Source organism: Heptranchias perlo, chromosome 2 (genome assembly GCF_035084215.1).
Source record: "Heptranchias perlo isolate sHepPer1 chromosome 2, sHepPer1.hap1, whole genome shotgun sequence".
NCBI lineage: Eukaryota > Metazoa > Chordata > Chondrichthyes > Hexanchiformes > Hexanchidae > Heptranchias > Heptranchias perlo.
This window is the reverse complement of record NC_090326.1, coordinates 111,502,537-111,523,301: the sequence shown is the minus strand read 5'-3', so window position 1 is coordinate 111,523,301 and position 20,765 is coordinate 111,502,537. Positions and strand designations below refer to the sequence as shown.

At 43.0% G+C, this 20,765-nt stretch overlaps 1 protein-coding gene across 2 annotated transcripts in view; it reads right to left on the bottom strand.

Annotated features, from left to right (window-relative positions):
- The window catches only part of egfra (epidermal growth factor receptor a (erythroblastic leukemia viral (v-erb-b) oncogene homolog, avian)), a 279,179-nt gene that overhangs the window by 7,067 nt on the left and 251,347 nt on the right, over positions 1-20,765 (bottom strand). For both annotated transcript variants that reach the window (XM_068005749.1, XM_068005757.1), the window contains exons 21-26: positions 17,730-17,885; positions 15,099-15,174; positions 5,593-5,739; positions 4,171-4,268; positions 2,209-2,376; positions 1,088-1,132 (exon numbers count right to left, since the gene is read on the bottom strand). In XM_068005749.1, coding sequence (XP_067861850.1) covers positions 1,088-1,132; positions 2,209-2,376; positions 4,171-4,268; positions 5,593-5,739; positions 15,099-15,174; positions 17,730-17,885 — 690 coding nt within the window. The remainder of the gene's footprint in view (positions 1-1,087; positions 1,133-2,208; positions 2,377-4,170; positions 4,269-5,592; positions 5,740-15,098; positions 15,175-17,729; positions 17,886-20,765) is intronic.

Here is a 20,765-nt window from a genome sequence, read left to right as displayed (position 1 = left end):
TCCCCGGCAGTGGTTTTACAGTAGGTATTGGGAGCACGGGGTGGGGGGGGCGATCGGGAGAGAAAGGAGGCAATCAGGAGAGGGAGGGGGCGATTGGAGGCGACATGTTCGAGAGCACTCCTGCTCCTCCTGGCTCCACATTCAGGTAAGTATATTACAAAAAAAAATCTACCTTTTTGGTAGTGACTTCCAGCTGCCCCTTTAAGGACCGTTAGTCAGGCCGGACATAGGCCACATTTTACTGAACGCAGCCGGCCCTGCGCCAACTGCACTCGTGGCAGTCCAATTTTGCAAAGGAGGCCTCAACCCGGCATTATACCTCTATTCGCACATGCAAAGCCCTTGATTCAGGCATGGGCCCTGGATGCCTCTTTTTCTGCCTTTACCAATATGGCGCACCTCCGCAAGTAATGAGCTTGCGGCCCTGCCTGCCATATTGGATGCTTAGGTGCATCGAATTTCTAGGCCACTGACTTTTGCTGGGGGTCTGGTACCATGCCACAGCTACTTTCTGGAACGCGGGGGGTGGGGGGGGCGGGGATAGAACGCGGGAGGGGCGGGGATAGAACGCGGGGGGTGGGGGGGGCGGGGAAAGAACGCGGGGGGTGGGGGGGGCGTGGAAAGAACGCGGGGGGTGGGGGGGGCGGGGATAGAACGCGGGGGGGGCGGGGATAGAACGCGGGGGGTGGGGGGGGGCGGGGAAAGAACGCGGGGGTGGGGGGGGCGGGGAAAGAACGCAGGGGGTGGGGGGGGCGGGGAAAGAGAGAGACAAGCCTTTAACTAAAAATCTTGCATTGAAACATCCACAATGAATGACAGTAAGAATACAACTGCTCATCTACTTGCCTATTGAGAAAACTGATTTTCTTGCATCTCAGTTTAAATCTGTCTGAATTAATTGATTTGGTTGGCAGAGTACAAAAAGCCTGGTTAAGTACTGAATGTTGCTAGACTAATGAGATCTTGTGTAGTTAAATTTTCTATTGATTTAACAAAGTGCAACTATTGCTGAATTTTTAAAAAATCTGTGCCGATATTTACCGCAGAACACAAGAAATTGAAAGCATGATTTTGCTTTTCTACTTACGCCATTTCTGCTGATCAATGTTGATGAATTATTGCTGGTCATACTCTGTTGGCAAAAATCGCAAGTAGAAGATTAGTGACTGGAAGAAACATTGGTGACATAGAAAGGAGACAGACCATTCAAAACTCTCTTGTGGTAAGATGCTTTCAATTACTAGATTATGCTAAATTAGAATCCTGTTTTTCTTTGCCGAAATGAAGCATCATAGCGTGTAAAGTAATGTGATAAATCAAAACATCATACCATGGTGCCCAGGATTATCAATATCAGAGTTTAATATAGATCATCAAACTAAACCGCAGGCCAATGATATGAATCATGGGACTGTAATCCATGTCTAACTACCTCACCATCATGAATGAGAAACTCCTAAAGTTACTGCCAATCTACGTCATGCTTATTAAATTCTGACATCTAATGTGCTCATTCTTAAAATTTAATGTACAAAGGTTCTAAATCATAAACATTAAATGTTATTGCCCAAGTTATTACTCCCCTTTTCACATGAAATGATCTACTAGATATCATGAGGTTGAAAAGATAATGTCAAGTTAGGGACATTCACATCAGTAGAACGGTCTATTGAGAATGAAAGAGCAATACAAATATGGCAATAAAACTGAAGGTTTATAGCCAGAATATTAAACCACTGAACCATAAAGTTTAATAAAGGGTCCATTACCTGTCAAAATTTCAGGCTGTAGTTGGCAATTTAGATTGGGGACTTAAACAGCTTAACACTGAGTTAAGTTCCAAATGACAATACATAAATATTAACAGCAATAACATAATAAAGGGATTGGAGAAAGCATCTGCATATTTTTCCCAACAATTCAGACTAAGATGTGCTGCAGGGACATGGAAAAAGAGAGACAATGAAGCTTTACAATTCCACACACCAGGTAAAGCTTATTATGTCTATAATTGTCTTTTGTAACAAAATCAAATGGAATTAAGTTTCAGATGTTTGTAATTTTTAAAAAAAATCTGCAGTTAGCACAGAAAAATAATATACACTTGTTTTAAGAAACAGTTCCTGGTCTAGGCATTAGATTATATGCAATAGTGATATACATGCAAAAAGGATGTTGTGAAATTGATTAATAAATTGAGAAACTCACCACTGATGTACATAACGGTGTCCTTGAAGTGGAAGGACTGTTGAAGAATCCTGGATGAGGAACAAGGTATTCATCAACATCCACGATATTTTCCATATCTTCTTCCTCCATTATGGTGCGATAAAATCTTGAGTCAGTTGGACTTGGTAGATGCATACGATCATCACCCTAGCAGAACAATCAGGCTATTAAAACTTCATTCCTAATCACGTCACAATTAGAAATCATGCTTTATATATGAAAATAAAACAGAGATTCAAAAGTATAATACACAATCTTTGAAGGTAAAAAGACATTTTTAAATTTTGATTTCCAAAAAGATGCACCTAAAAATCACTTTTTGTGATGTTGTTCCAATCTTGGTGCAGTTTCGAAAATAACCCACCTATTAATCTAGGCACAAAATCTAGGCTGACACTCCAGTGTAGTACTCAGGGAGTACTGCACTGTCAGAGGTGCCATCTTTCAGATGAGACATTTAACAGAGGCCCTGTCTGCCCTCTCAGGTGGATGCAAAAGATTCCATGGCACTATTTCGAAGAAGAGCAAGGGAGTTATCCCCAGTGTCCTGGCCAATATTTATCCCTTAACCAACACTAAAAAACAGATTATCTGGTCGTTGTCACATTACTGTTTGTGGGACCCTGCTGTGCGCAAATTGGTTGCTGCGTTTCCTACATTACAACAGTGACTACACTTCAAAAGTACTTAATCAGCTGTAAAGCACTTTGAGACGTCCTGAGGTTGCGAACAGCACTGTATAAATGCAAGTCTTTTTTTGGATGTATACAGGCAAAATCAGAACTAGACAAATCAGGTCATCAATGAAATTCCTGAGTGACATGCTCGCTGAACAATTTTGTCTCTCATAAGCATTACAACTAATTTACATGAAAACTTTCCAATCTCCTGCACATGTTTCCCACTCCCAGTTGTATATTTGGGTGCATTCTGGTCAGAATCATTAACTGGTGCTCCTCAACAGTGGCCCTATTCTCTCTCTCTAAACAAGTAAACTTTGCATTTTGAAAAGCTAGGGGTCTCAAGCACACACAATTCACCAAAATCAATCACATCTCAGTTACAATGCCTTCAATTCTGCAAACGTTAAGTAATTCTGATGACTCCCGAAGTACCATCACATAAATAAAAAACAGGCTACAGGCTTGGACACATTACCAGTCAGCCTCGAGTACAAGAAGCTAATATGAAAAGAGAGAACTTTTGAGCCCAAGATCTTAGTTTGATAAATGGAATTACCACCAAATGCCATGTTGAGTAGCCCCTATAGATGTGTCTACTAGTATGTCTCTGAAGTCATCTGTTCATCAATGATGTGCTTACATAAGTGGGTGCCAGTTTATGCAAATTAAAATAGTTGCCACGGCAAATAGCATTGGAGGCTTTGCTAGTTTTAAGGGGAACAAACTTTATGAGGAGGGATTGGCAACTATACACACTAAAACCTCCAATAGTATGATATATAAAGATTGTGAGTATCCATTTGCTACTTTGTTAGCATGGACAGGCAATTAACACTATGGAATCTCATGCTTACCAGCTTCAAAAAATGCCTTTGCTTTATTTGGAACATTTTAGAAAGTTTTAAAGGTGCATCATTGACTCAGTGGTAGAACTTGCAGATTATAACAGTTAATAATATAGCAACAAACGATCAAGACATCAGCACCTTTCCAATAGCACTCTTTTTGAATTGTTTACATTGTACAATCTTGACGTAGAAGTTTCTATACAGAGATCAAACCAAGCTTTTCAATGGCATGATATATAATGATGGTCAGAACCCACTTGCCACTTTGTTTGCTTGTGCAGACAGTTCACATTCTGGAAGCTCCCGTTTGCATGGTGGAAATACTTAAGGAGAATGCCCCTTTAAAGCAACAACACAATCAATAGTTTTCTTTGTTACCATCAGAGATCTCTGGTTTAAAAGTCCCTTACCTGAATTACAAGGTAGCGTGGTGGATCTCGGGCCATTCGGGAGAATTCTGAAGTCAGCTCACGGAATCTAGGCCGACTTTCTGCATCAATCATCCAACCTAATTCACAAAGGAGACATTTCACTCTGAAGCCACTGATGAAAGTGCATAATCCCAATCTAATAAATCAAATTTCACTGGATAAAACTCCTAATCTGAGCACAATACTTGTATAATCCCAATTCCAATAGAAAATGTTCAATTATTTGGGGATTTTCATTGTTCAGCACAACAAATCCATTATTCCAGCACAGGCCAATCTCCTTCCACTAACTATTTACCTGTAAAAAAAAAATTATAACTTGTAAAATAATTAAGCTTCTTCATTTAGTTTCACGAGCGATCAAAAGCACGAAGGTATGAACACAAATTTTTTTTTTTAAAAAGCTGGCTATAGATTTTGAGATTTATTGCACATTCACACTATAAAAGGTAGTGTCAATAGCAATAATAGTAATAAATGGAGGCAGGGCTTAACCTGACAGAGAGTGAAGAAGAATGAGATTCTCTGGAGTAGGTCGTCTCACTCCACTTCAGTGTCAGTTCGGGCCTACACACCTGATTAAGCATTGGTGCGAAGCCAAATCCACTTTGCCCTGACATTAAACTTGTAGTGTGAATGCGCCATCAAACACAAATGCTTCAATTCTGGCAAGGTAATTATTCATTTATCACGATTTAGTATTGCACAGACACGAGGGGATTATCATTTTTTTGGATTTTATTAATTATATTCAAAAAGACAGCAGGCAGGAGCTGTTTTCCTCAAACATCATTAAATAAGAACTAATTAAATCAAATAATGCAATGCAGCTTGCTTTTTTGAGAGACTGCTCATAAAGTGCATTAATACAGGAACAGATTGATAAACTTTTGAAAATCATGGTAAATAGAGCACATATACAGGGACTAAAAAAAAGACGTTTTCATATTATTCTCCCCAATTTTCCCTGCACCTCCCAAACAATTTTTGGACAACCTCTCTTCAAAGCATTAATTCATGCTGGGGCATGATCTCTGCAGGCACTGTCACTCTTTAGGATCTTACCTAAGTGGCCATTCTTCATACATGAACCTAGATAGGGAGGGTTAGCAGTCTATTTGGCATTGGAACAGACTATTTCCATACAAATGCACTTTCCTGGACGACTCACTAGTTAGCTATTAGAAGCAGGAATCTTGGGGCACTGAGGCTATTTATAGTAACCCTGGCATCACCCCAGTTGAGATCAGTTAACTCATCAAATACCAGGGATAAACTTAGAGTCTTCCTGGTCTATAGAGCTTGTTTTCAGACTAGGCAGTGCATTTTCAAACTGCAGTATTGGGGAAACAAAAAAAATCCAGGTTAGATATTACTAAAATATTCCTATAAACAACTTACATTTAACCATGATCATGTACACATCAATTGTACAGATCGGAGGTTGTGGCAACCGTTCGCCCTTCTCCAAGATAGATGGGATTTCACAGGCAGGAATTCCATCGTAGGGCTTAGAGCCAAATGTCATTAGTTCCCAAACGGTCACACCTAAGAAAAAAAAAACATGTAATGTAGTTCTACAGAGACAACAGATAATCACTAGAATCATAGAAAGATACAGAACAGAAGGAGGCCATTCAGCCCATCATGCGTGTGCCGGCTCTTTGATAGAGCTATCCAATTAGCCCCGCACCCCTACTCTTTCCCCATAGCCTTGCAAATTCTTTCCCTTCAAGTGCTTATCCAATTCCCTTTTAAAAATTACTATTGAATCTGCTTCCACCACCCTTTTTAGGCAGTGCATTCCAGATCATAACAACTTGCTGCGTAAAAAATGTTTTCCTCATGTCGCCTCTGGATCTTTTGCCAATCACTGTAAATCTGTATCCTCCGATTACCATCCCTCTGCCACTGGAAACAGTTTCTCCTTATTTATTCTATCAAAACCGTTCATGATTTTGAACACCTCCATCAAATCTCCTCTTAACCTTCTCTGCTCTAAGGAGAACAACCCCAGCTTCTCCAATCTCTCCATATAACTGAAATCCCTCATCCCTGGCACCAATATAGTAAATCTCTTCTGCACCCTCTCTAATGCCTTGACATCCTTCCTAAAGTGCAGTGCCCAGGTTTAGCATAACTTTCTTGCTTTTGTACTCTGTGCTTCTATTAATAAAGCCAAAGATCCCATATGCTTTTTCAACAGTCTTCCTAACATATCCTGTCACCTTCAAAGTTTTGTGTACATACACCTCAAGGTCTCGCTGTTCCTGCACCCCCTTTAAAATTGTACCATTTAGTTTATATTGCCTCGCTTCATTCTTCCTACCAAAATGTATCACTTCACACTTCTCTGCATTAAATTGCATCTGCCACTTGTCTGCCCACTTTACCAGTCTGTATGTGTCCTCCTGATGTCCATTACTATCCTCATTGTTTACCACATTTCTAAGTTTTGTGTCATTTGCAAACTTTGAAATTATACCCCATATACCCAAGTCCAGTTCATTTATATCAAATAGATCAGTATTCCTAATACTGACCCCTGGGGAACACCACTGTATACTTCCCTCCAGTCTGAAAAACAACCATTCACCACTACTCTCTGCTTTCTGTCCTGAGCCAATTTTGTATCCATGCTGCTACTGTCCCTTAAATCCCATGGGCTTTAATTTTGCTAACAAGTCTATTATATGGTGCGAGACTCGGTTCCAGCAGGATCACTGGATGGTAATCAGAACTACTGTTAGTTCTTCACCTCCCCTAGGGGCACTGAAAGCAACTGCAGGCCCCTAACCTCCAATGCATCCCCTCCATCAGTGAGCTAGTAAGACATGGGACTAACCATTACTCCTTCAATTATGGTATAATAATCTAGAGATTAAGTAGGATACCTACCACATTCTCTGGTCTTCTCTAAATGTTGGTAACTATCACCCTGTCAGGCCATTATGCTCATGCTAAAATAATAGATTTATTTATAAGCAATATAATACAAAGAAGGAGTAAGACACAGCAAGCTAGTACTGAAAAGCTTCAAGGTAGAGCCAGTCTACAAGGGGTTAAAATATCCTCTTTAGTACACATTTCTTATGGAGTCTGATAATGTGACAGACTTTTCAATGAAACAGCCTGTTGTAGACTTCACAATGCAATGCCGTTTATGAGCAATGCAATTCTGATATCAATCTCACAGAGTTCAACTTCACTTTTATAAGGTAGCACTCCTAGCACAGAATCTTGCTTGATAGGGGAACAAATTGGACAATCATGTGCAGAGATCAACACACCCAATTTGTGGCCCACCTAATGAGTGAAGCTCCATGCCAAGAAAGCCAACTCAAGATTTAACCCACTGAGAATAGTGTCCAGTATATACTTCAGCTGGAAATGGAAAGCAGAAAATTAGTAAGCGAGTTTGGAAGGTAGAGAAAACAAAGGCTAGGAAATAGACAACAAAGAAGTTTCGCAGTGCTTAATGGTATATACTTCAATGCAAGGAGTCTAGTGAATAAGGCAGATGAGCTGAGGGCACAGATGGACACGTAGAAGTATTATATCATAGTTATTATTGAAACATGGCTTAAAGAGGGGCAGGAATGGCAGCTCAACATTCCTGGTTACAGGTTTCAGACGAGATAGAGAGGGGGTTTAAAAAGAAGTTGGGTGGGGGGGTCGCAATATTGGTTAAAGAAGCAACTACAGCTGTGAGGAGGGATGATATGTTAGAAGGATCATCAAATGAGGCCATATGGGTTGAACAGAAGAACAAAAAAGGGGCAATCACACTTCTGGGAATGTACTATAGACCCCCAAACAGTCAGCTGGAGATAGAACAGCAAATATGTAGGCAAATTTCTGAGAAGTTCAAAAACAATAGGGCAGTAATAGTAGGGGATTTAACCTACCCTAATATTAACTGGAATACAATCAGTACAAAAGGTACAGAGGGCGCAGAATTCTTAAAATACATTCAGGAGAACTTTTTTAGCCAGTACGTAGCAAGCCCAACAAGAGAGGGGGCAGTTCTGGACTTAGTTTTAGGGAATGAAGTTGGGCAGGTGGAAGGGGTATCAGTGGGAGAGCATTTTGGTGGTAGTGATCAGAATTCAGTTAGATTTAGCATAGTTATGGAAAAGAACAAAGGTAGACCAGGAATAAAAATTCTCAATTGGGGAAAGGTCAATTTTACTAAGCAAAAGTGGACTGGAAACAGCTACTTGAAGGTAAATCAATGTCAGAGCAGCGGGAGGCATTCAAGGGAGAGATAGTGAAGGTTCAGAGCAAATATGTTCCCACAAAGAAAAAGGGTGGGACTCCCAAATCTAGAGCCCTCTGGATGTTAAGGAACATACAGGGTAAGATAAGGCAAAAAAGGGAAGTTTATGTCAGACACCGAGAGCTTAATACTACAGAAAGCCTAGAAGAGTATAGAAAATGCAGGAGTGAAATTAAAAAGGAAATAAGGAATTTGAAGAGAGGGCATGAAAAAATATTGGCAAGTAAAATCAAGGAAAACCCAAAGATGTTTTATAAATACATAAAGAGCAAGAGGATAATTAAGGAAAGAGTAGGGCCATTAGTGAACAAAGGTAACCTTTGTGTGGAGGTAGATGACGTGCATATGGTTCTTAATGAGTATTTTGTGTCTGTCTTCATAAAAGAGGAGGACGATGCAGACATTGTAGTTAAGGAGGAGGAGTGTGAAATATTGGATGGGATAAACAGTGAAAGAGGAAGTATTAAAGGGCTTAGCATCTTTGAAAGTAGATCAATTGGCAGGCCCGGATGAAATGTATCCCAGGCTGTTAAGAGAAACACGGGAGGAAATAGTGGATGCTCTGATCATCATTTTCCAATCCTCTCTGGCTACAAGTGTGGTGCTGGAGGACTGCTAACGTTGTACCATTGTTTAAAAAGAGGGAAAAGTGATAGACCAAGTAATTACAGGCCAGTCAGCCTAACCTCAGTTGGGGGCAAATTACTGGAATTGATTCTGAGGGACAGTATTAATCGTCACATAAAAAGTCACGCATTAATCAAGGACAGTCAGCAAGGATTTGTTAAGGGAAGGTCGTGTCTGACTAACCTGATTGAATTTTTTGAGAATAGGGAGGGTCGATGAGGGTAATGCGTTTGATGTAGTCTACATGGATTTTAGCAAGGCTTTTGACAAGGTCCTACATGACAGACTGGTCAGAAAAGTAAAAGCCCATGGGATCCAAGGAAAAGTGGCAAGTTGTATCCGGAATTGGCTCAGTGGCAGGAAGCAAAGGGTAATGGACAACGGGTGTTTTTGTGACCTGGAAGGCTGTTTCCGGTGGGGTTCTGCAGGGCTCAGTATTAGGTCCATTGCTTTTTGTAGTATATATTAATGATTTGGACTTAAATGTAGGGGGCTTGATTAAAAAGTTTGCAGATGATACAAAAGTTGGCTGTGTGGTTGATAGTGAGGAGGAAAGCTGTAGACTGCAGGAAGATATCAATGGACTGGTTAGGTGGGCAAAAAAGTGGCAAATGGAATTCAATCCGCAAAAGTGTGAGTTAATTCATTTGGGGAGGGCAAACAAGGCAAAGGAGAACACAATAAATGGGAGGACACTGAAGTGTAGAGGAAGTGAGGGACCTTGGAGTGCATGTCCACAGATCCCTGAAGGTAGCAGGACAGGTAGATAATGTGGTTAAGGCGGCACACGGGATACTTGCCTTTATTAGCTGAGGCATAGAATATAAGAGAAGGGAGGTTTTGCCAGAACTGTATAAAACACTAGTTAGGCCACAGCTAGAGTACTGCGTACAGTTCTGGTCACCACATTACAGGAAAGATGTGATTGCACTAGAGAGGGTACAGAGGAGATTTACGAGGATGTTGCCAGGACTGGAGAATTTTAGCCATGAGGAAAGATTGGATAGGCTGGGGTTGTTTTCTTTGGAACAGAGGAGGTTAAGGGGTGATTTAATTGAGGTGTATAAAATTATGAAGGGCCTAGATAGAGTGGATAGGAAGGACCTATTTCCGTTAGCAAAGAAGTCAAAAACCAGGGGGTACAGATTTAAAGTGATAGATAGAGGATTAGAGGGGAGTTGAGGAGAAATTTTTTCACCCAGAGGGTGGTGGGGTCTGGAACTCATAGAAACATAGAAAATAGGAGCAAGAGTAGGCCATTCGGCCCTGCTCCACCATTCAAAATGATCATGGCTGATCGTCTAACTCAGAACCCTGTTCCCGTTTTTTTCCCATATTCCTTGATCCCTTTAGCATTAAGAAATATATCTATCTCCATCTTGAATACATCTAAAGACTTGGCCTCCACTGCCTTCTGTGGTAGAGAATTCCACAGGTTCACCACCCTCTGAGTGAAGAAATTTCTCCTCATCTCGGTTCTAAATGGCATACCCTGTATCCTGAGACTGGGACCCTGGTTCTGGACTCCCCAGCCATCGGGAACATCCTCCCTGCATCTAGTCTGTCTAGTCCTGTTAGAATTTTATATGTTTCGATGAGATCAGCTCTCATTCTTCTAAACTCCAGTGAATTTAGGCCTGGTCGACCCAATCTCTCCTCATACATCAGTCCTGCCATCCCAGGAATCAGTCTGGTAAACCTTTGTTGCACTTCCTCCATGGCAAGGACATCCTTCCTCAGATAAGGAGACCAAAACTGCACACAATACTCCAGATGTGGTCTCACCAAGGCCCTGTATAACTGCAATAAGACATCCCTGGTACTGTACTCAAATCCTCTTGCAATGAAGGCCAACATACTGTTCGCCTTCCTAACTGCTTGCTGCACCTGAATGCTCGCTTTCAGCGACTGGTGTACAAGGACACCCAGGTCTCGTTGCACCTCCCCTTTTCCCAATCTATCACCATTCAGATAATAATCTGCCTTTCTGTTTTTACAACCAAAGTGGATAACCTCACATTTATCCATGTTATTCTGCATCTGCCATGTTCTTGCCCACTCACACAATTTGTCTAAATCACATTGGAGCCTCTTTGCATCCTCCTCACAGCTCACATTCCACCCCAGCTTTGTGTCGTCTGCAAACTTGGAAATGTTACATTTAGTTCCCTCATCCAAATCATTGATAGATATTGTGACTAGCTGGGGCCCAAGCACTGATCCCTGCGGTACCCAACTAGTCACTGCCTGCCACCCGGGAAAAGACCCGTTTATTCCTACTCTCTGTTTCCTGTCTGTCAACCAATTCTCAATCCATGCCAGTATATTCCCCCCAATCCCATGTGCTTTAATTTTGCACACTAACCTCTTGTGTGGGACCTTATCAAAAGCCTTCTGAAAATCCAAGTACACCACATCCACTGGTTCTCCCCTATCTATTCTACTAGTTACATCCTCAAAAAACTCCAGCAGATTTGTTAAGCATGATTTCCCTTTCATAAACCCATGCCGACTTTGTCCAATCCCGTTAATGCCCTCCAAGTGTTCTGTTATCACATCTTTTATAGTAGACTCTAGCATTTTCCCCACTACTGATGTTAGGCTAACTGATCTGTAATTCCCTGTTTTTTCTCTCACTCTCTGAAAGGGTGGTAGAGGCAGAAACCCTCATCACATTTAAAAACTACTTGGATATGCACTTGAAGTGTTGCAGGCTACAAGGCTACGGACCAAAAGCTGGAAATTGGGATTAGGCTGGATGGCCCTTTTTTGGCTGGCACAGGCACGATGGGCCAAATGGCCTCCTTCTTTGCCGTAAATTTCTATGATTCTACGATTCAGACCGATGGCCTCTGAATTAAGAACTATTCATCAAATTCAGAGGCACAGTGGAGCCTATGGCACATAGAACAGTGTTCCTGGTTCTACACATCTATTAATGCATCTTTAATTTCATTGGTATCAAGAATTAAGAGTCCCTCGGCTAATTTTAAGGCTAGCTCATCTCCGACCACATCCTTGTGTCTCTCACCACTCATCACATCCCTTCCAAACCTACTTCCTTTTGTACTTGTCCCTGGAAAAAAACTCTCCCCCAAGTCACTTACAACTGTAATTTCAAACTTCCAACTATCTAGTCTTTGGGCCTCCATTCTCCACAATATTTCTGCAGCTGTTGGATCTGCTGAACCACTCACTCATCTCCATCACTTTTGATGCCCTTGTCCTCAGAAAAAAACCTTTATTTCTTCCATCCTGGTCAATATCTCTGATATGGCCTTTCTTTTAAAGAGGCTGTTTCACTAATTTTCACCACCTCAGGATGTCCCAACAAAGTACCTTTGTAATGCAGTCATTGTTGTAATGTGGGAAAATGCAGCAGCCAAAGTCCAACAGCAATGAATTAAATGACCAGATAATCTGCTTTAGTGGTGATGGTTGAGGGACAAACATTGGCCAGGACACTAGAAGAACAACTTGCATTTATATAGCGCCTTTAAAGTAGCAAAACGTCCCAAGGTGCTTCACAGGAGCGTTAAACAAAATTTGACACCGAGCTACATAAAGAGATATTAAGACAGGCAAGGTAGGTTTTAGGGAATGTCTTAAAGGAGGAGAGAGAGGCAGAAAGGTTTAGGGAGGGAATTCCAGAGCTTAGGGGCTTGGCATCTGATGGCACGGCCCCCAATGGCAGAGTGATTAAAATCGGGGATGTGCAAGAATCCAGAATTGAAGTGCAGAGATCTGCACGGAGGTATTCTGCACTCTGCACCCAGAGTAAGAATAAACCCAGCAACTACAGGCCAGTCAGTTTAACTTCGGTAGTGGGGAAACTTTTAGAAACAATAATCCGGGACAAAATTAAGTCACTTGGACAAGTGTGGATTAATTAAGGAAAGCCAGCACGAATATGTTAAAGGCAAATCGTGTTTAACCAACTTGATTGAGTTTTTTTGATGAGGTAACAGAGAGGGTTGATGAGGGCAATGCAGTTGATGTGGTGTATATAGACTTCCAAAAGGCATTTGATAAAGTGCCGCATAATAGGCTGGTCATCAAAGTTAGCGTTCCCCAGAGGTCGGTGCTGGGACCACTGCTTTTCTTGATATATATTAATGACTTTGACTTGGGTGTACAGGGCACAATTTCAAAATTTGCAGATGACAAAATTGTACCCGCCTCTACTACTGCCTCTGGCAGCTCGTTCCAGACACTCACCACCCTTTGAGTGAAAAAATTGCCCCTCTGGACCCTTTTGTATCTCTCCCCTCTCACCTTAAATCTATGCCCCCTCGTTATAGACTCCCCTACCTTTGGGAAAAGATTTTGACTATCTACCTTATCTATGCCCCTCATTATTTTATAGACTTCTATAAGATCACCCCTTAACCTCCTACTCTCCAGGGAAAAAAGTCCCAGTCTGTCTAACCTAACTTGGAAGGGTAGTGAACAGTGAGGAGGATAGTGATAGCATTCAAGAGGATATAGACAGGCTGGTGGAATGGGCAGACACGTGGCAGATGAAATTTAAAGCAGAAAAATGCGAAGTTACATTTCGGTAGGAAGAATGAGGAGAGGCAATGTAAACTAGAGGGCACAATTCTAAAAGGGGTACAGGAACAGAGATCTGGGGGTTTATGTGCACAAATCGTTGAAGGTGGCAGGGCAGGTTGAGAAAGTGGTTAAAAAAGCATACGGGATCCTGGGCTTTATAAATAGAGGCATAGAGTACAAAAGTATGGAAGTCACGATGAACCTTTATAAAACACTGGTTCAGCCACAACTGGAGTATTGTGTCCAGTTCTGGGCACGGCACTTTAGGGAAGATGTGAAGGCCTAAGAGAGGGTGCAGAAGAGATTTACTAGAATGATTCCAGGGAAGAGGGACTTTAGTTACGTGGATAGACTGGAGAAGCTGGGGTTGTTCTCCTTAGAACAGAGAAGGAGATTTGATAGAGGTATTTAAAATCATGAGGGGGTCTAGACAGAATAGAAAGAGAGAAACTGTTCCCATTGGTGGAAGGGTCAAGAACCAGAGGGCATAGATTTAAGGTGATTGGCAAAAGAACCAAAGGTGACTTGAGGGAAAACCTTTTTACACAGTGAGTGGTTAGGATCTGGAACGCACTGCCCGAGGGGGTGGTGGAGGCAGATTCAATCATGGCCTTCAAAGGGGAACTGGATAAGTACCTGAAAGTAAAAAGATTGCAGGGCCACAGGGAGTGGGACTAGCTGGATTGCTCTTGCAGAGGGCTAGCATGGACTCGACAGACCGAATGGCCTCCTTCCATGCTGTAACCATTCTATGATCTCAGAGGGCTGTAGGAGGTTACAGAGGTATGAAGGGGCGAGGCCATGGAGGGATTTGCAACCAAGGACGAGAATTTTAAAATTGAGGTTTTGATGGACCGGGAGTCAATGTAGGTCAGGAGTGATGGGTGAACGGGACTTGGTGTGAGTTAGGATATGAGTAGCAGAATTTTGGATGAGCTCAAGTTTATGGAGGGTGGAAGATGGGAGGCTGGCCAGGAGAGCCTGGAATAGTCAAGTCTGGAGGTAACAAAGGCATGGATGAGGCTCTTAGCAGCAGGTCAGATGAGGCAGGGGCAGAGACGGGTGATGTTACGGAGGTGGAAGTAGGCAATCTTGGCAATGGAGAACTCCCCTGCTCCTTATTGAATAATGCCATGGGATCTTTACGTCTACTTGAGAGGGCAGAAGGGCTTCGGTTTAACAAATCATCTTAAAGGCGGCACCACCGATAGTGCAGCATTCCCTCAGTACTGTACAGAAATGTCAGCATCGATTATGTTCTCAAGTCACATGAGTTGGGCTTGAACCCACAACCTTTTGACTCATAATTGAGTGTTATCACTGAGCCAAGACTGACACCGTGGAAAAGGATCACAAGCCTCAGAGGCAACAGTGCTACACTGAGCCGAGGTTGAGACATATTGGAATATTTCTCACATTTTAAATAGCAAGAACTATTGAGACTTACCATAACTCCAGATGTCACTCTGATGGGTGAATGTCCTATGAAGGATTGATTCCAATGCCATCCATTTGATGGGTAACTGCAGAGGAGAAATTTGTTTGATATTTAACAGCAAGAATTAGATAGTGGTCTTGCAAATCTGATTATTAAAAGATTTGATAGGGTAGATAGAAAGAAACTACTCCAGTAGGAGAGTTCAGAACAAGAGAGTGTAACTTTAAAATTAGAGCTAGGCGGTCCAGGGGTGATGTCATGACGCCCTTCTTCACACAAAGGGTAGTGGAAATCTGGAAAACTCTCCCATCAAAAAGCTGTTGAGGCTAGGTCAATTAAAAATTTCAAAACTAAGATTGATAGATTTTTGTTAGGTAAGGGTATTAAGCGATTAAGGGATATGGAACCAATGTGGGTAAATGGTGTTGAGATACAGATCAGCCATGATCTAACTGAATAGCGGAACAGGCTCGAGGGGCTGAACGGCCTACTCCTGTTCTTATGTTCCTAAAAATTCTTTGTAATTTATGGATAGGTTTTCAGAGCAGTATGCAATTGTAAAATTTGTTTAATATTAACTGGTGCATTACATAGTGGAGCAACAGTATGACGGGCCATAGATAAGTGATGCAGATTTGAACTCCAGAATGCTGAATTGCTGATCTAAGAACCGAAACAGCAGCAGCAGTAGGTCATATGGCCCCTCGAGCCTGCTCCGCCATTCGATAAGATCATGGCTGATGTTCGACCTCAACTCCGCTTTCCCGCCCAATCCCCATATCCCTTGATTCCCCTATAGTCCAAAAATCTATTGATCTCGGCCTTGAATATCCTCAACGACTGAGCACCCACAGCCCTCTGGAGTAGAGAATTCCAAAGATTCACAACCCTCTGAGTGAAGAAATTTCTCCTCATCTCAGTCCTAAATGGCTGACCCCTTAGCCTGAGACTATGTCCCCTAGTTCTAGACTCTCCAGCCAGGGCAAACAGCCTCTCAGCATCTATCCTGTCAAGCCCTCTCAGAATCTTATATATTCCAATGAGATCACCTCTCATTCTTCTAAACTCCAGAGAGTATAGGCCCATTCTACTCAACCTCTCCTCATAGGAGAACCCTCTCATCCCATGAATCAATCTAGTGAACCTTTGTTGCACCGCCTCTGAGGCGAGTAAATTCTTCCTTAGGTAAGGAGACCAAAGCTGTACATTGCACTCCAGGTGTGGTCTCACCAAAGCCCTGTACAACTGCAGCAAGACTTCCTTACTCCAACCCCCTTGCAATAAAGGCCAAAATACCATTTGCCTTCCTAATTGCTTGCTGTACCTGCATGTTAACTTTCGGTGTTTCGTGTACAAGGACACCCAACATTTAATAGTTTCTCACCATTCAAAAAATGTTTTTTTATTCTTCCTACCAAAGTGACTAACCTCACATTTCCCCACATTATACTCCATCTGCCACCTTCTTGCCCACTCACTTAACCAGTCTATATCCCTTAGACTATTTGTGTTCTCCGCACAATTTACTTTCCCATCTAGCTTAGTATCGTCAGCAAACTTGGATTCATTACATTCAGTCCCTTCATCCAAGTCACTAATATAGATTGTAAATAGCTGAGGCCCAAGCACTGATCATTGTGGCACCACACTAATTACAGCCTGCCCACCTGAAAATGACCCGTTTATCTCTACTCACTGTTTCCTGTCTGTTAACCAATCCTCTATCCATGCTAATACCTCCAACCCCATGAGCCCTTATCTTACATAACAACCTTTCGTGCGGCACCTTACTGAATGCCTTTTGAAAATCCATATATACTATATCCACTGGTTCCCTTTATCTACCCTGCTAGTTACATCCTCAAAAAACTCTAATAGATTGGTCAAACAATCTCAGCCAATGTAGTATTTGGCTTTTATTCTCTCTCTCTCAAAGAGACAGTCTCACTAATTTTCAACACTGTTAAAATGACCAAAGTAAAAACTACCTTACTTCCAGAGTACTGATGACATCAGGGTAACCAACTCACAAATTAATGAGCACTGAGCATTTGACAGGGCTGACTTAATATCAGTTAACAGAACTATTAACTCAGGGTAGTTCAGGATATATATTACATGTTATATTAACTGTGCATGCTAATTGAGCTTCAGTGCAATTTTATATCCGTAGAAGATACAAGCCAGTTCCCCTGCTTGCATCACCAACTGTGTATAAGCATTAAAAATACAACACAGAAAAACTGCATACACCAATATTAAATTAACTGTAGTTCTATTTAATGGTTTGATTTATTAAAGAGATACTGATCAGAGACTTATTAGCAGTGTGGCAAAATTCACCGACTTTTAAACTCCCTACAACCTGTACATTCTTACTGCAACCGGAGCTCTGCTACTTTGTTCTCCTCCTATTCCTTTACCAACTTTGTGTTACAAGGTTACCCATTCAATTACAAGGTTTCGTGGGACAGATGCAGATGGTCAACTGTCACCTCCTATTTCTAAGTGAATCCACTGCCAATGTGAGTCACTGTAGTGTCTAATTACAGTGGAATACATAGTATCACTAACTATCAATAATGAATCACGACACCTGTGCTCCATTCTAGCCTGTTATTAAGAGATACTAGCTCTTACTTTGCCACCATCTTCATGGTATTCTTTTTCATCCACATCTAGTAGTCTGGCAAGTCCAAAGTCAGTAATCTTTATGTGCTGTGGTGTCTTTACCAGAACATTCCGTGCAGCCAAGTCCCGATGTACCAACCTTCGTTCTTCCAAATAGCTCATTCCCTGTAAAAAGAAATACACTATATTTGTGCTGCAAGATTTTATAAATCAACTTCAGAGTTATTTTTGCCCACTCCCACCCCTGGAAGTATAAATTTACCATATTATTCCTCCTATTTCTCCCATATACCTCTCCCTGACCTACACACCTTCTGCAGGGAAGAGGACAAGACAGGCAATATGATCCCTGGTTTATATCAACAGTGCTTTTGGGCTGGCCCCTAAACAAATACTTGATAATAACAGTTAATAGCTCTGCTTCTGATTGTCTCACTCTCCCCTATTCCCACTAAGAGCAGGAAGCAGAGGACATGTGCCTCCCCACAGCAAAAAGGTTGAGACTGCTAACTCAACATAGAATGCAGGTTCAATTCTCCTTTCACTTCATGGCACCGCATGTGGGTGCTACAATTCACTGCAGTCCCTTAATAAATTTATCTTTTAATTATTTTCTTAAAAATAACTGAATTAAAAGATATTTATTAGGTGCTTGTCTGACACCCAGCCTTCGATGAGCCACAATTTCCTCCAGCTAAACATTGGAAAGCCCGAAGCAATCGTCTTCAGACCCAACCCACAAACTCCGTATCCTCACCACCGACTCTATCCCCCTACCTAGCCACTGCCTCAGGCTGAACCACGGTCATAAACAGTACTGTAAGGAAGCTGAATGGTAATGGTAATGTTCTGGACATCCAAAGACTTCTGAAATACACTCAGTCTCTTCTGCATCATTCAGAATATTGTGCTCAAGTCTCATCCCCCAATTGAATTATGCCTACACGGAGCTGCCTTAGATCACATTGGTCTGGAATTTGCTCCAAAAATAATGGGGAGCTGAACAGTGCTCACCGCTGTTTAAGGGCAAATGGAAAACTTCAGGCGAGCGCACATGCGGAGTCAAACGTGGAAATCCAGAAGTTGCTCTATGAGATTCCTTGCTCCTCCGAAAGCTGCACGGGAAGGAGATCTTGCTGGCTGTATTAAATGGACCAGTGCGAAGTTGCTGCACTGCCCAGCTGGAAACTAACTAATCGACACAGAAAAAGGTACGCTCAGTTTTTTTTTTAAGGTCTAAGCTAACTTTTAATGGCATGGTAAGTGTTAATGACTGCCAAACAATCTCTCTGGCACTGAAAATTAACTTTTAAAAACATGGGGCCCGATGTTACCAGGGCTGCGGGTTCTTGGCGGGGGGGCTATCGGGCGCGTGGGTAACGTGCCCGGCGAAATCAGTCAGCCACCCGTGGGATCGTAGCCCAATTGGATTCACTTACATGGTCTTCCGGGTTCCCCACTGCTGATTTGCGCGTCGGGCGGGCTGCGCATGCGCAGTAAGATCTGTCAGCTGGAGGAGCTCTATGTAAAGGGGCAGTCCTCCACTGACAGATGCTGCAACAAATAGAAAAAATTACAGCATGGAGCAGCCCAGGGGGAAGGCTGCTCCCAGTTTAATGATGCCTCACTCCAGGTATCATTAGATGGGGTGAGGAGGAGGGGGAGGACAGAGATCTTCCCCCAGGAAGGCGGGAGGAAGCGGCCTGCCTCTGCCAACAGGAAGGCGTGGCTCGAGGTGGCAGAGGAGGTCACCTGCACCACCAACATATCGCCCACCTGCATACAATGCAGGAGGCGCTCCAATAACCTCAGTAGGTCAGCCGAAGTGAGTACACTTACTCTTTCCCCTACACTCCGTCTGCCACATCACCGCCCCCACCCCACATCTCCTTCTGTACTGCCAACACTACTCTGTCACATCACCCCTCACACCCACTCAAACCTCATCCTCATCTTACCTGCACTTACTCACCTCCCCAGTACTCATCCCGCCACTACCACTCAACTCAATCCTCATACAATCTCATGGCTCTATCTCATACTCACCCTCTCGTGCATCTCTTTCGCGGTCAGCCTCACTCAACCTGCCACTATGCATGCATCACATATGTGCAGTAGGCAGCATAAGGCAAACGTGTCGTGAGCATGAAGGGGATGCACAAGGGTGTTTGAGGGTTTGTCACGGTTGTTACTTCTATTTAATTTCTGAGCAACTCACATCACATATTATATTGGCACCACTACTGCCACGTCTCCGCGAATCTTGTCTGGTTTGTGCAATAATGCCCTTTCCTGAGGATCACTATGAGGACCCACAACTGATGCCACCCATTGTGTCACTGCAGAGTGGGTGTAGGTGTATTTGCAGGGCTCTTTTGTGCAGACGACTGAGAGACGTCGGCGATGTCCCCGGTTGCACCCTGGAAGGATGCGGAGAAGTTGTTGAGGGCAGTGGTGACTTTGACAGCGACAGGTAAGAAGATGGTGCTCGGGCCAGCCGGGAGCAGCTTGGCATGAAGGAGGCTGCAGATGTCCACGACTACATGTCGAGTGACTCTGAGCCTCCGTGTGCACTGCTGCTCAGAGAGGTCCAGGAAGCTGAGCCTCAGTCTGTGGACCCTGTGGCGAGGGTAATGCCCTCTGTGACGCATCTCTCTCTGCGGTTGCCCTCCCTCCTGCTGTACAGGTGGATGTGTCACAGCGCTCTGTTGTGGAGCTCCACGTGTCAGAGGAGTTCATGACTGCAGCTATGGCGGCCCCCATCCGGAAGATGTACATCTGAGGGGGTCCGCAGGGTAGGTACATATCTCTGGACCCCGGGGTAAGTGTGCAGGTTGGTGAATTTCATTGTCAGGGGGAGGGTGGTGGAGGCCAAACTTTGTCCCAATTGACAGAGTGGCCTCCTGCAACGAGTGAGGGTCTCCCCCCACCTGTCAAATGGACCTTTGCAGCTGCCACAGGCTGACAGCTCCAACAGGTCCATTTCAACTGGGAGTGTTTCCCCCAGTGTTGGAAACAGTCCCAGTTTGCTTTAAAATCCCACCC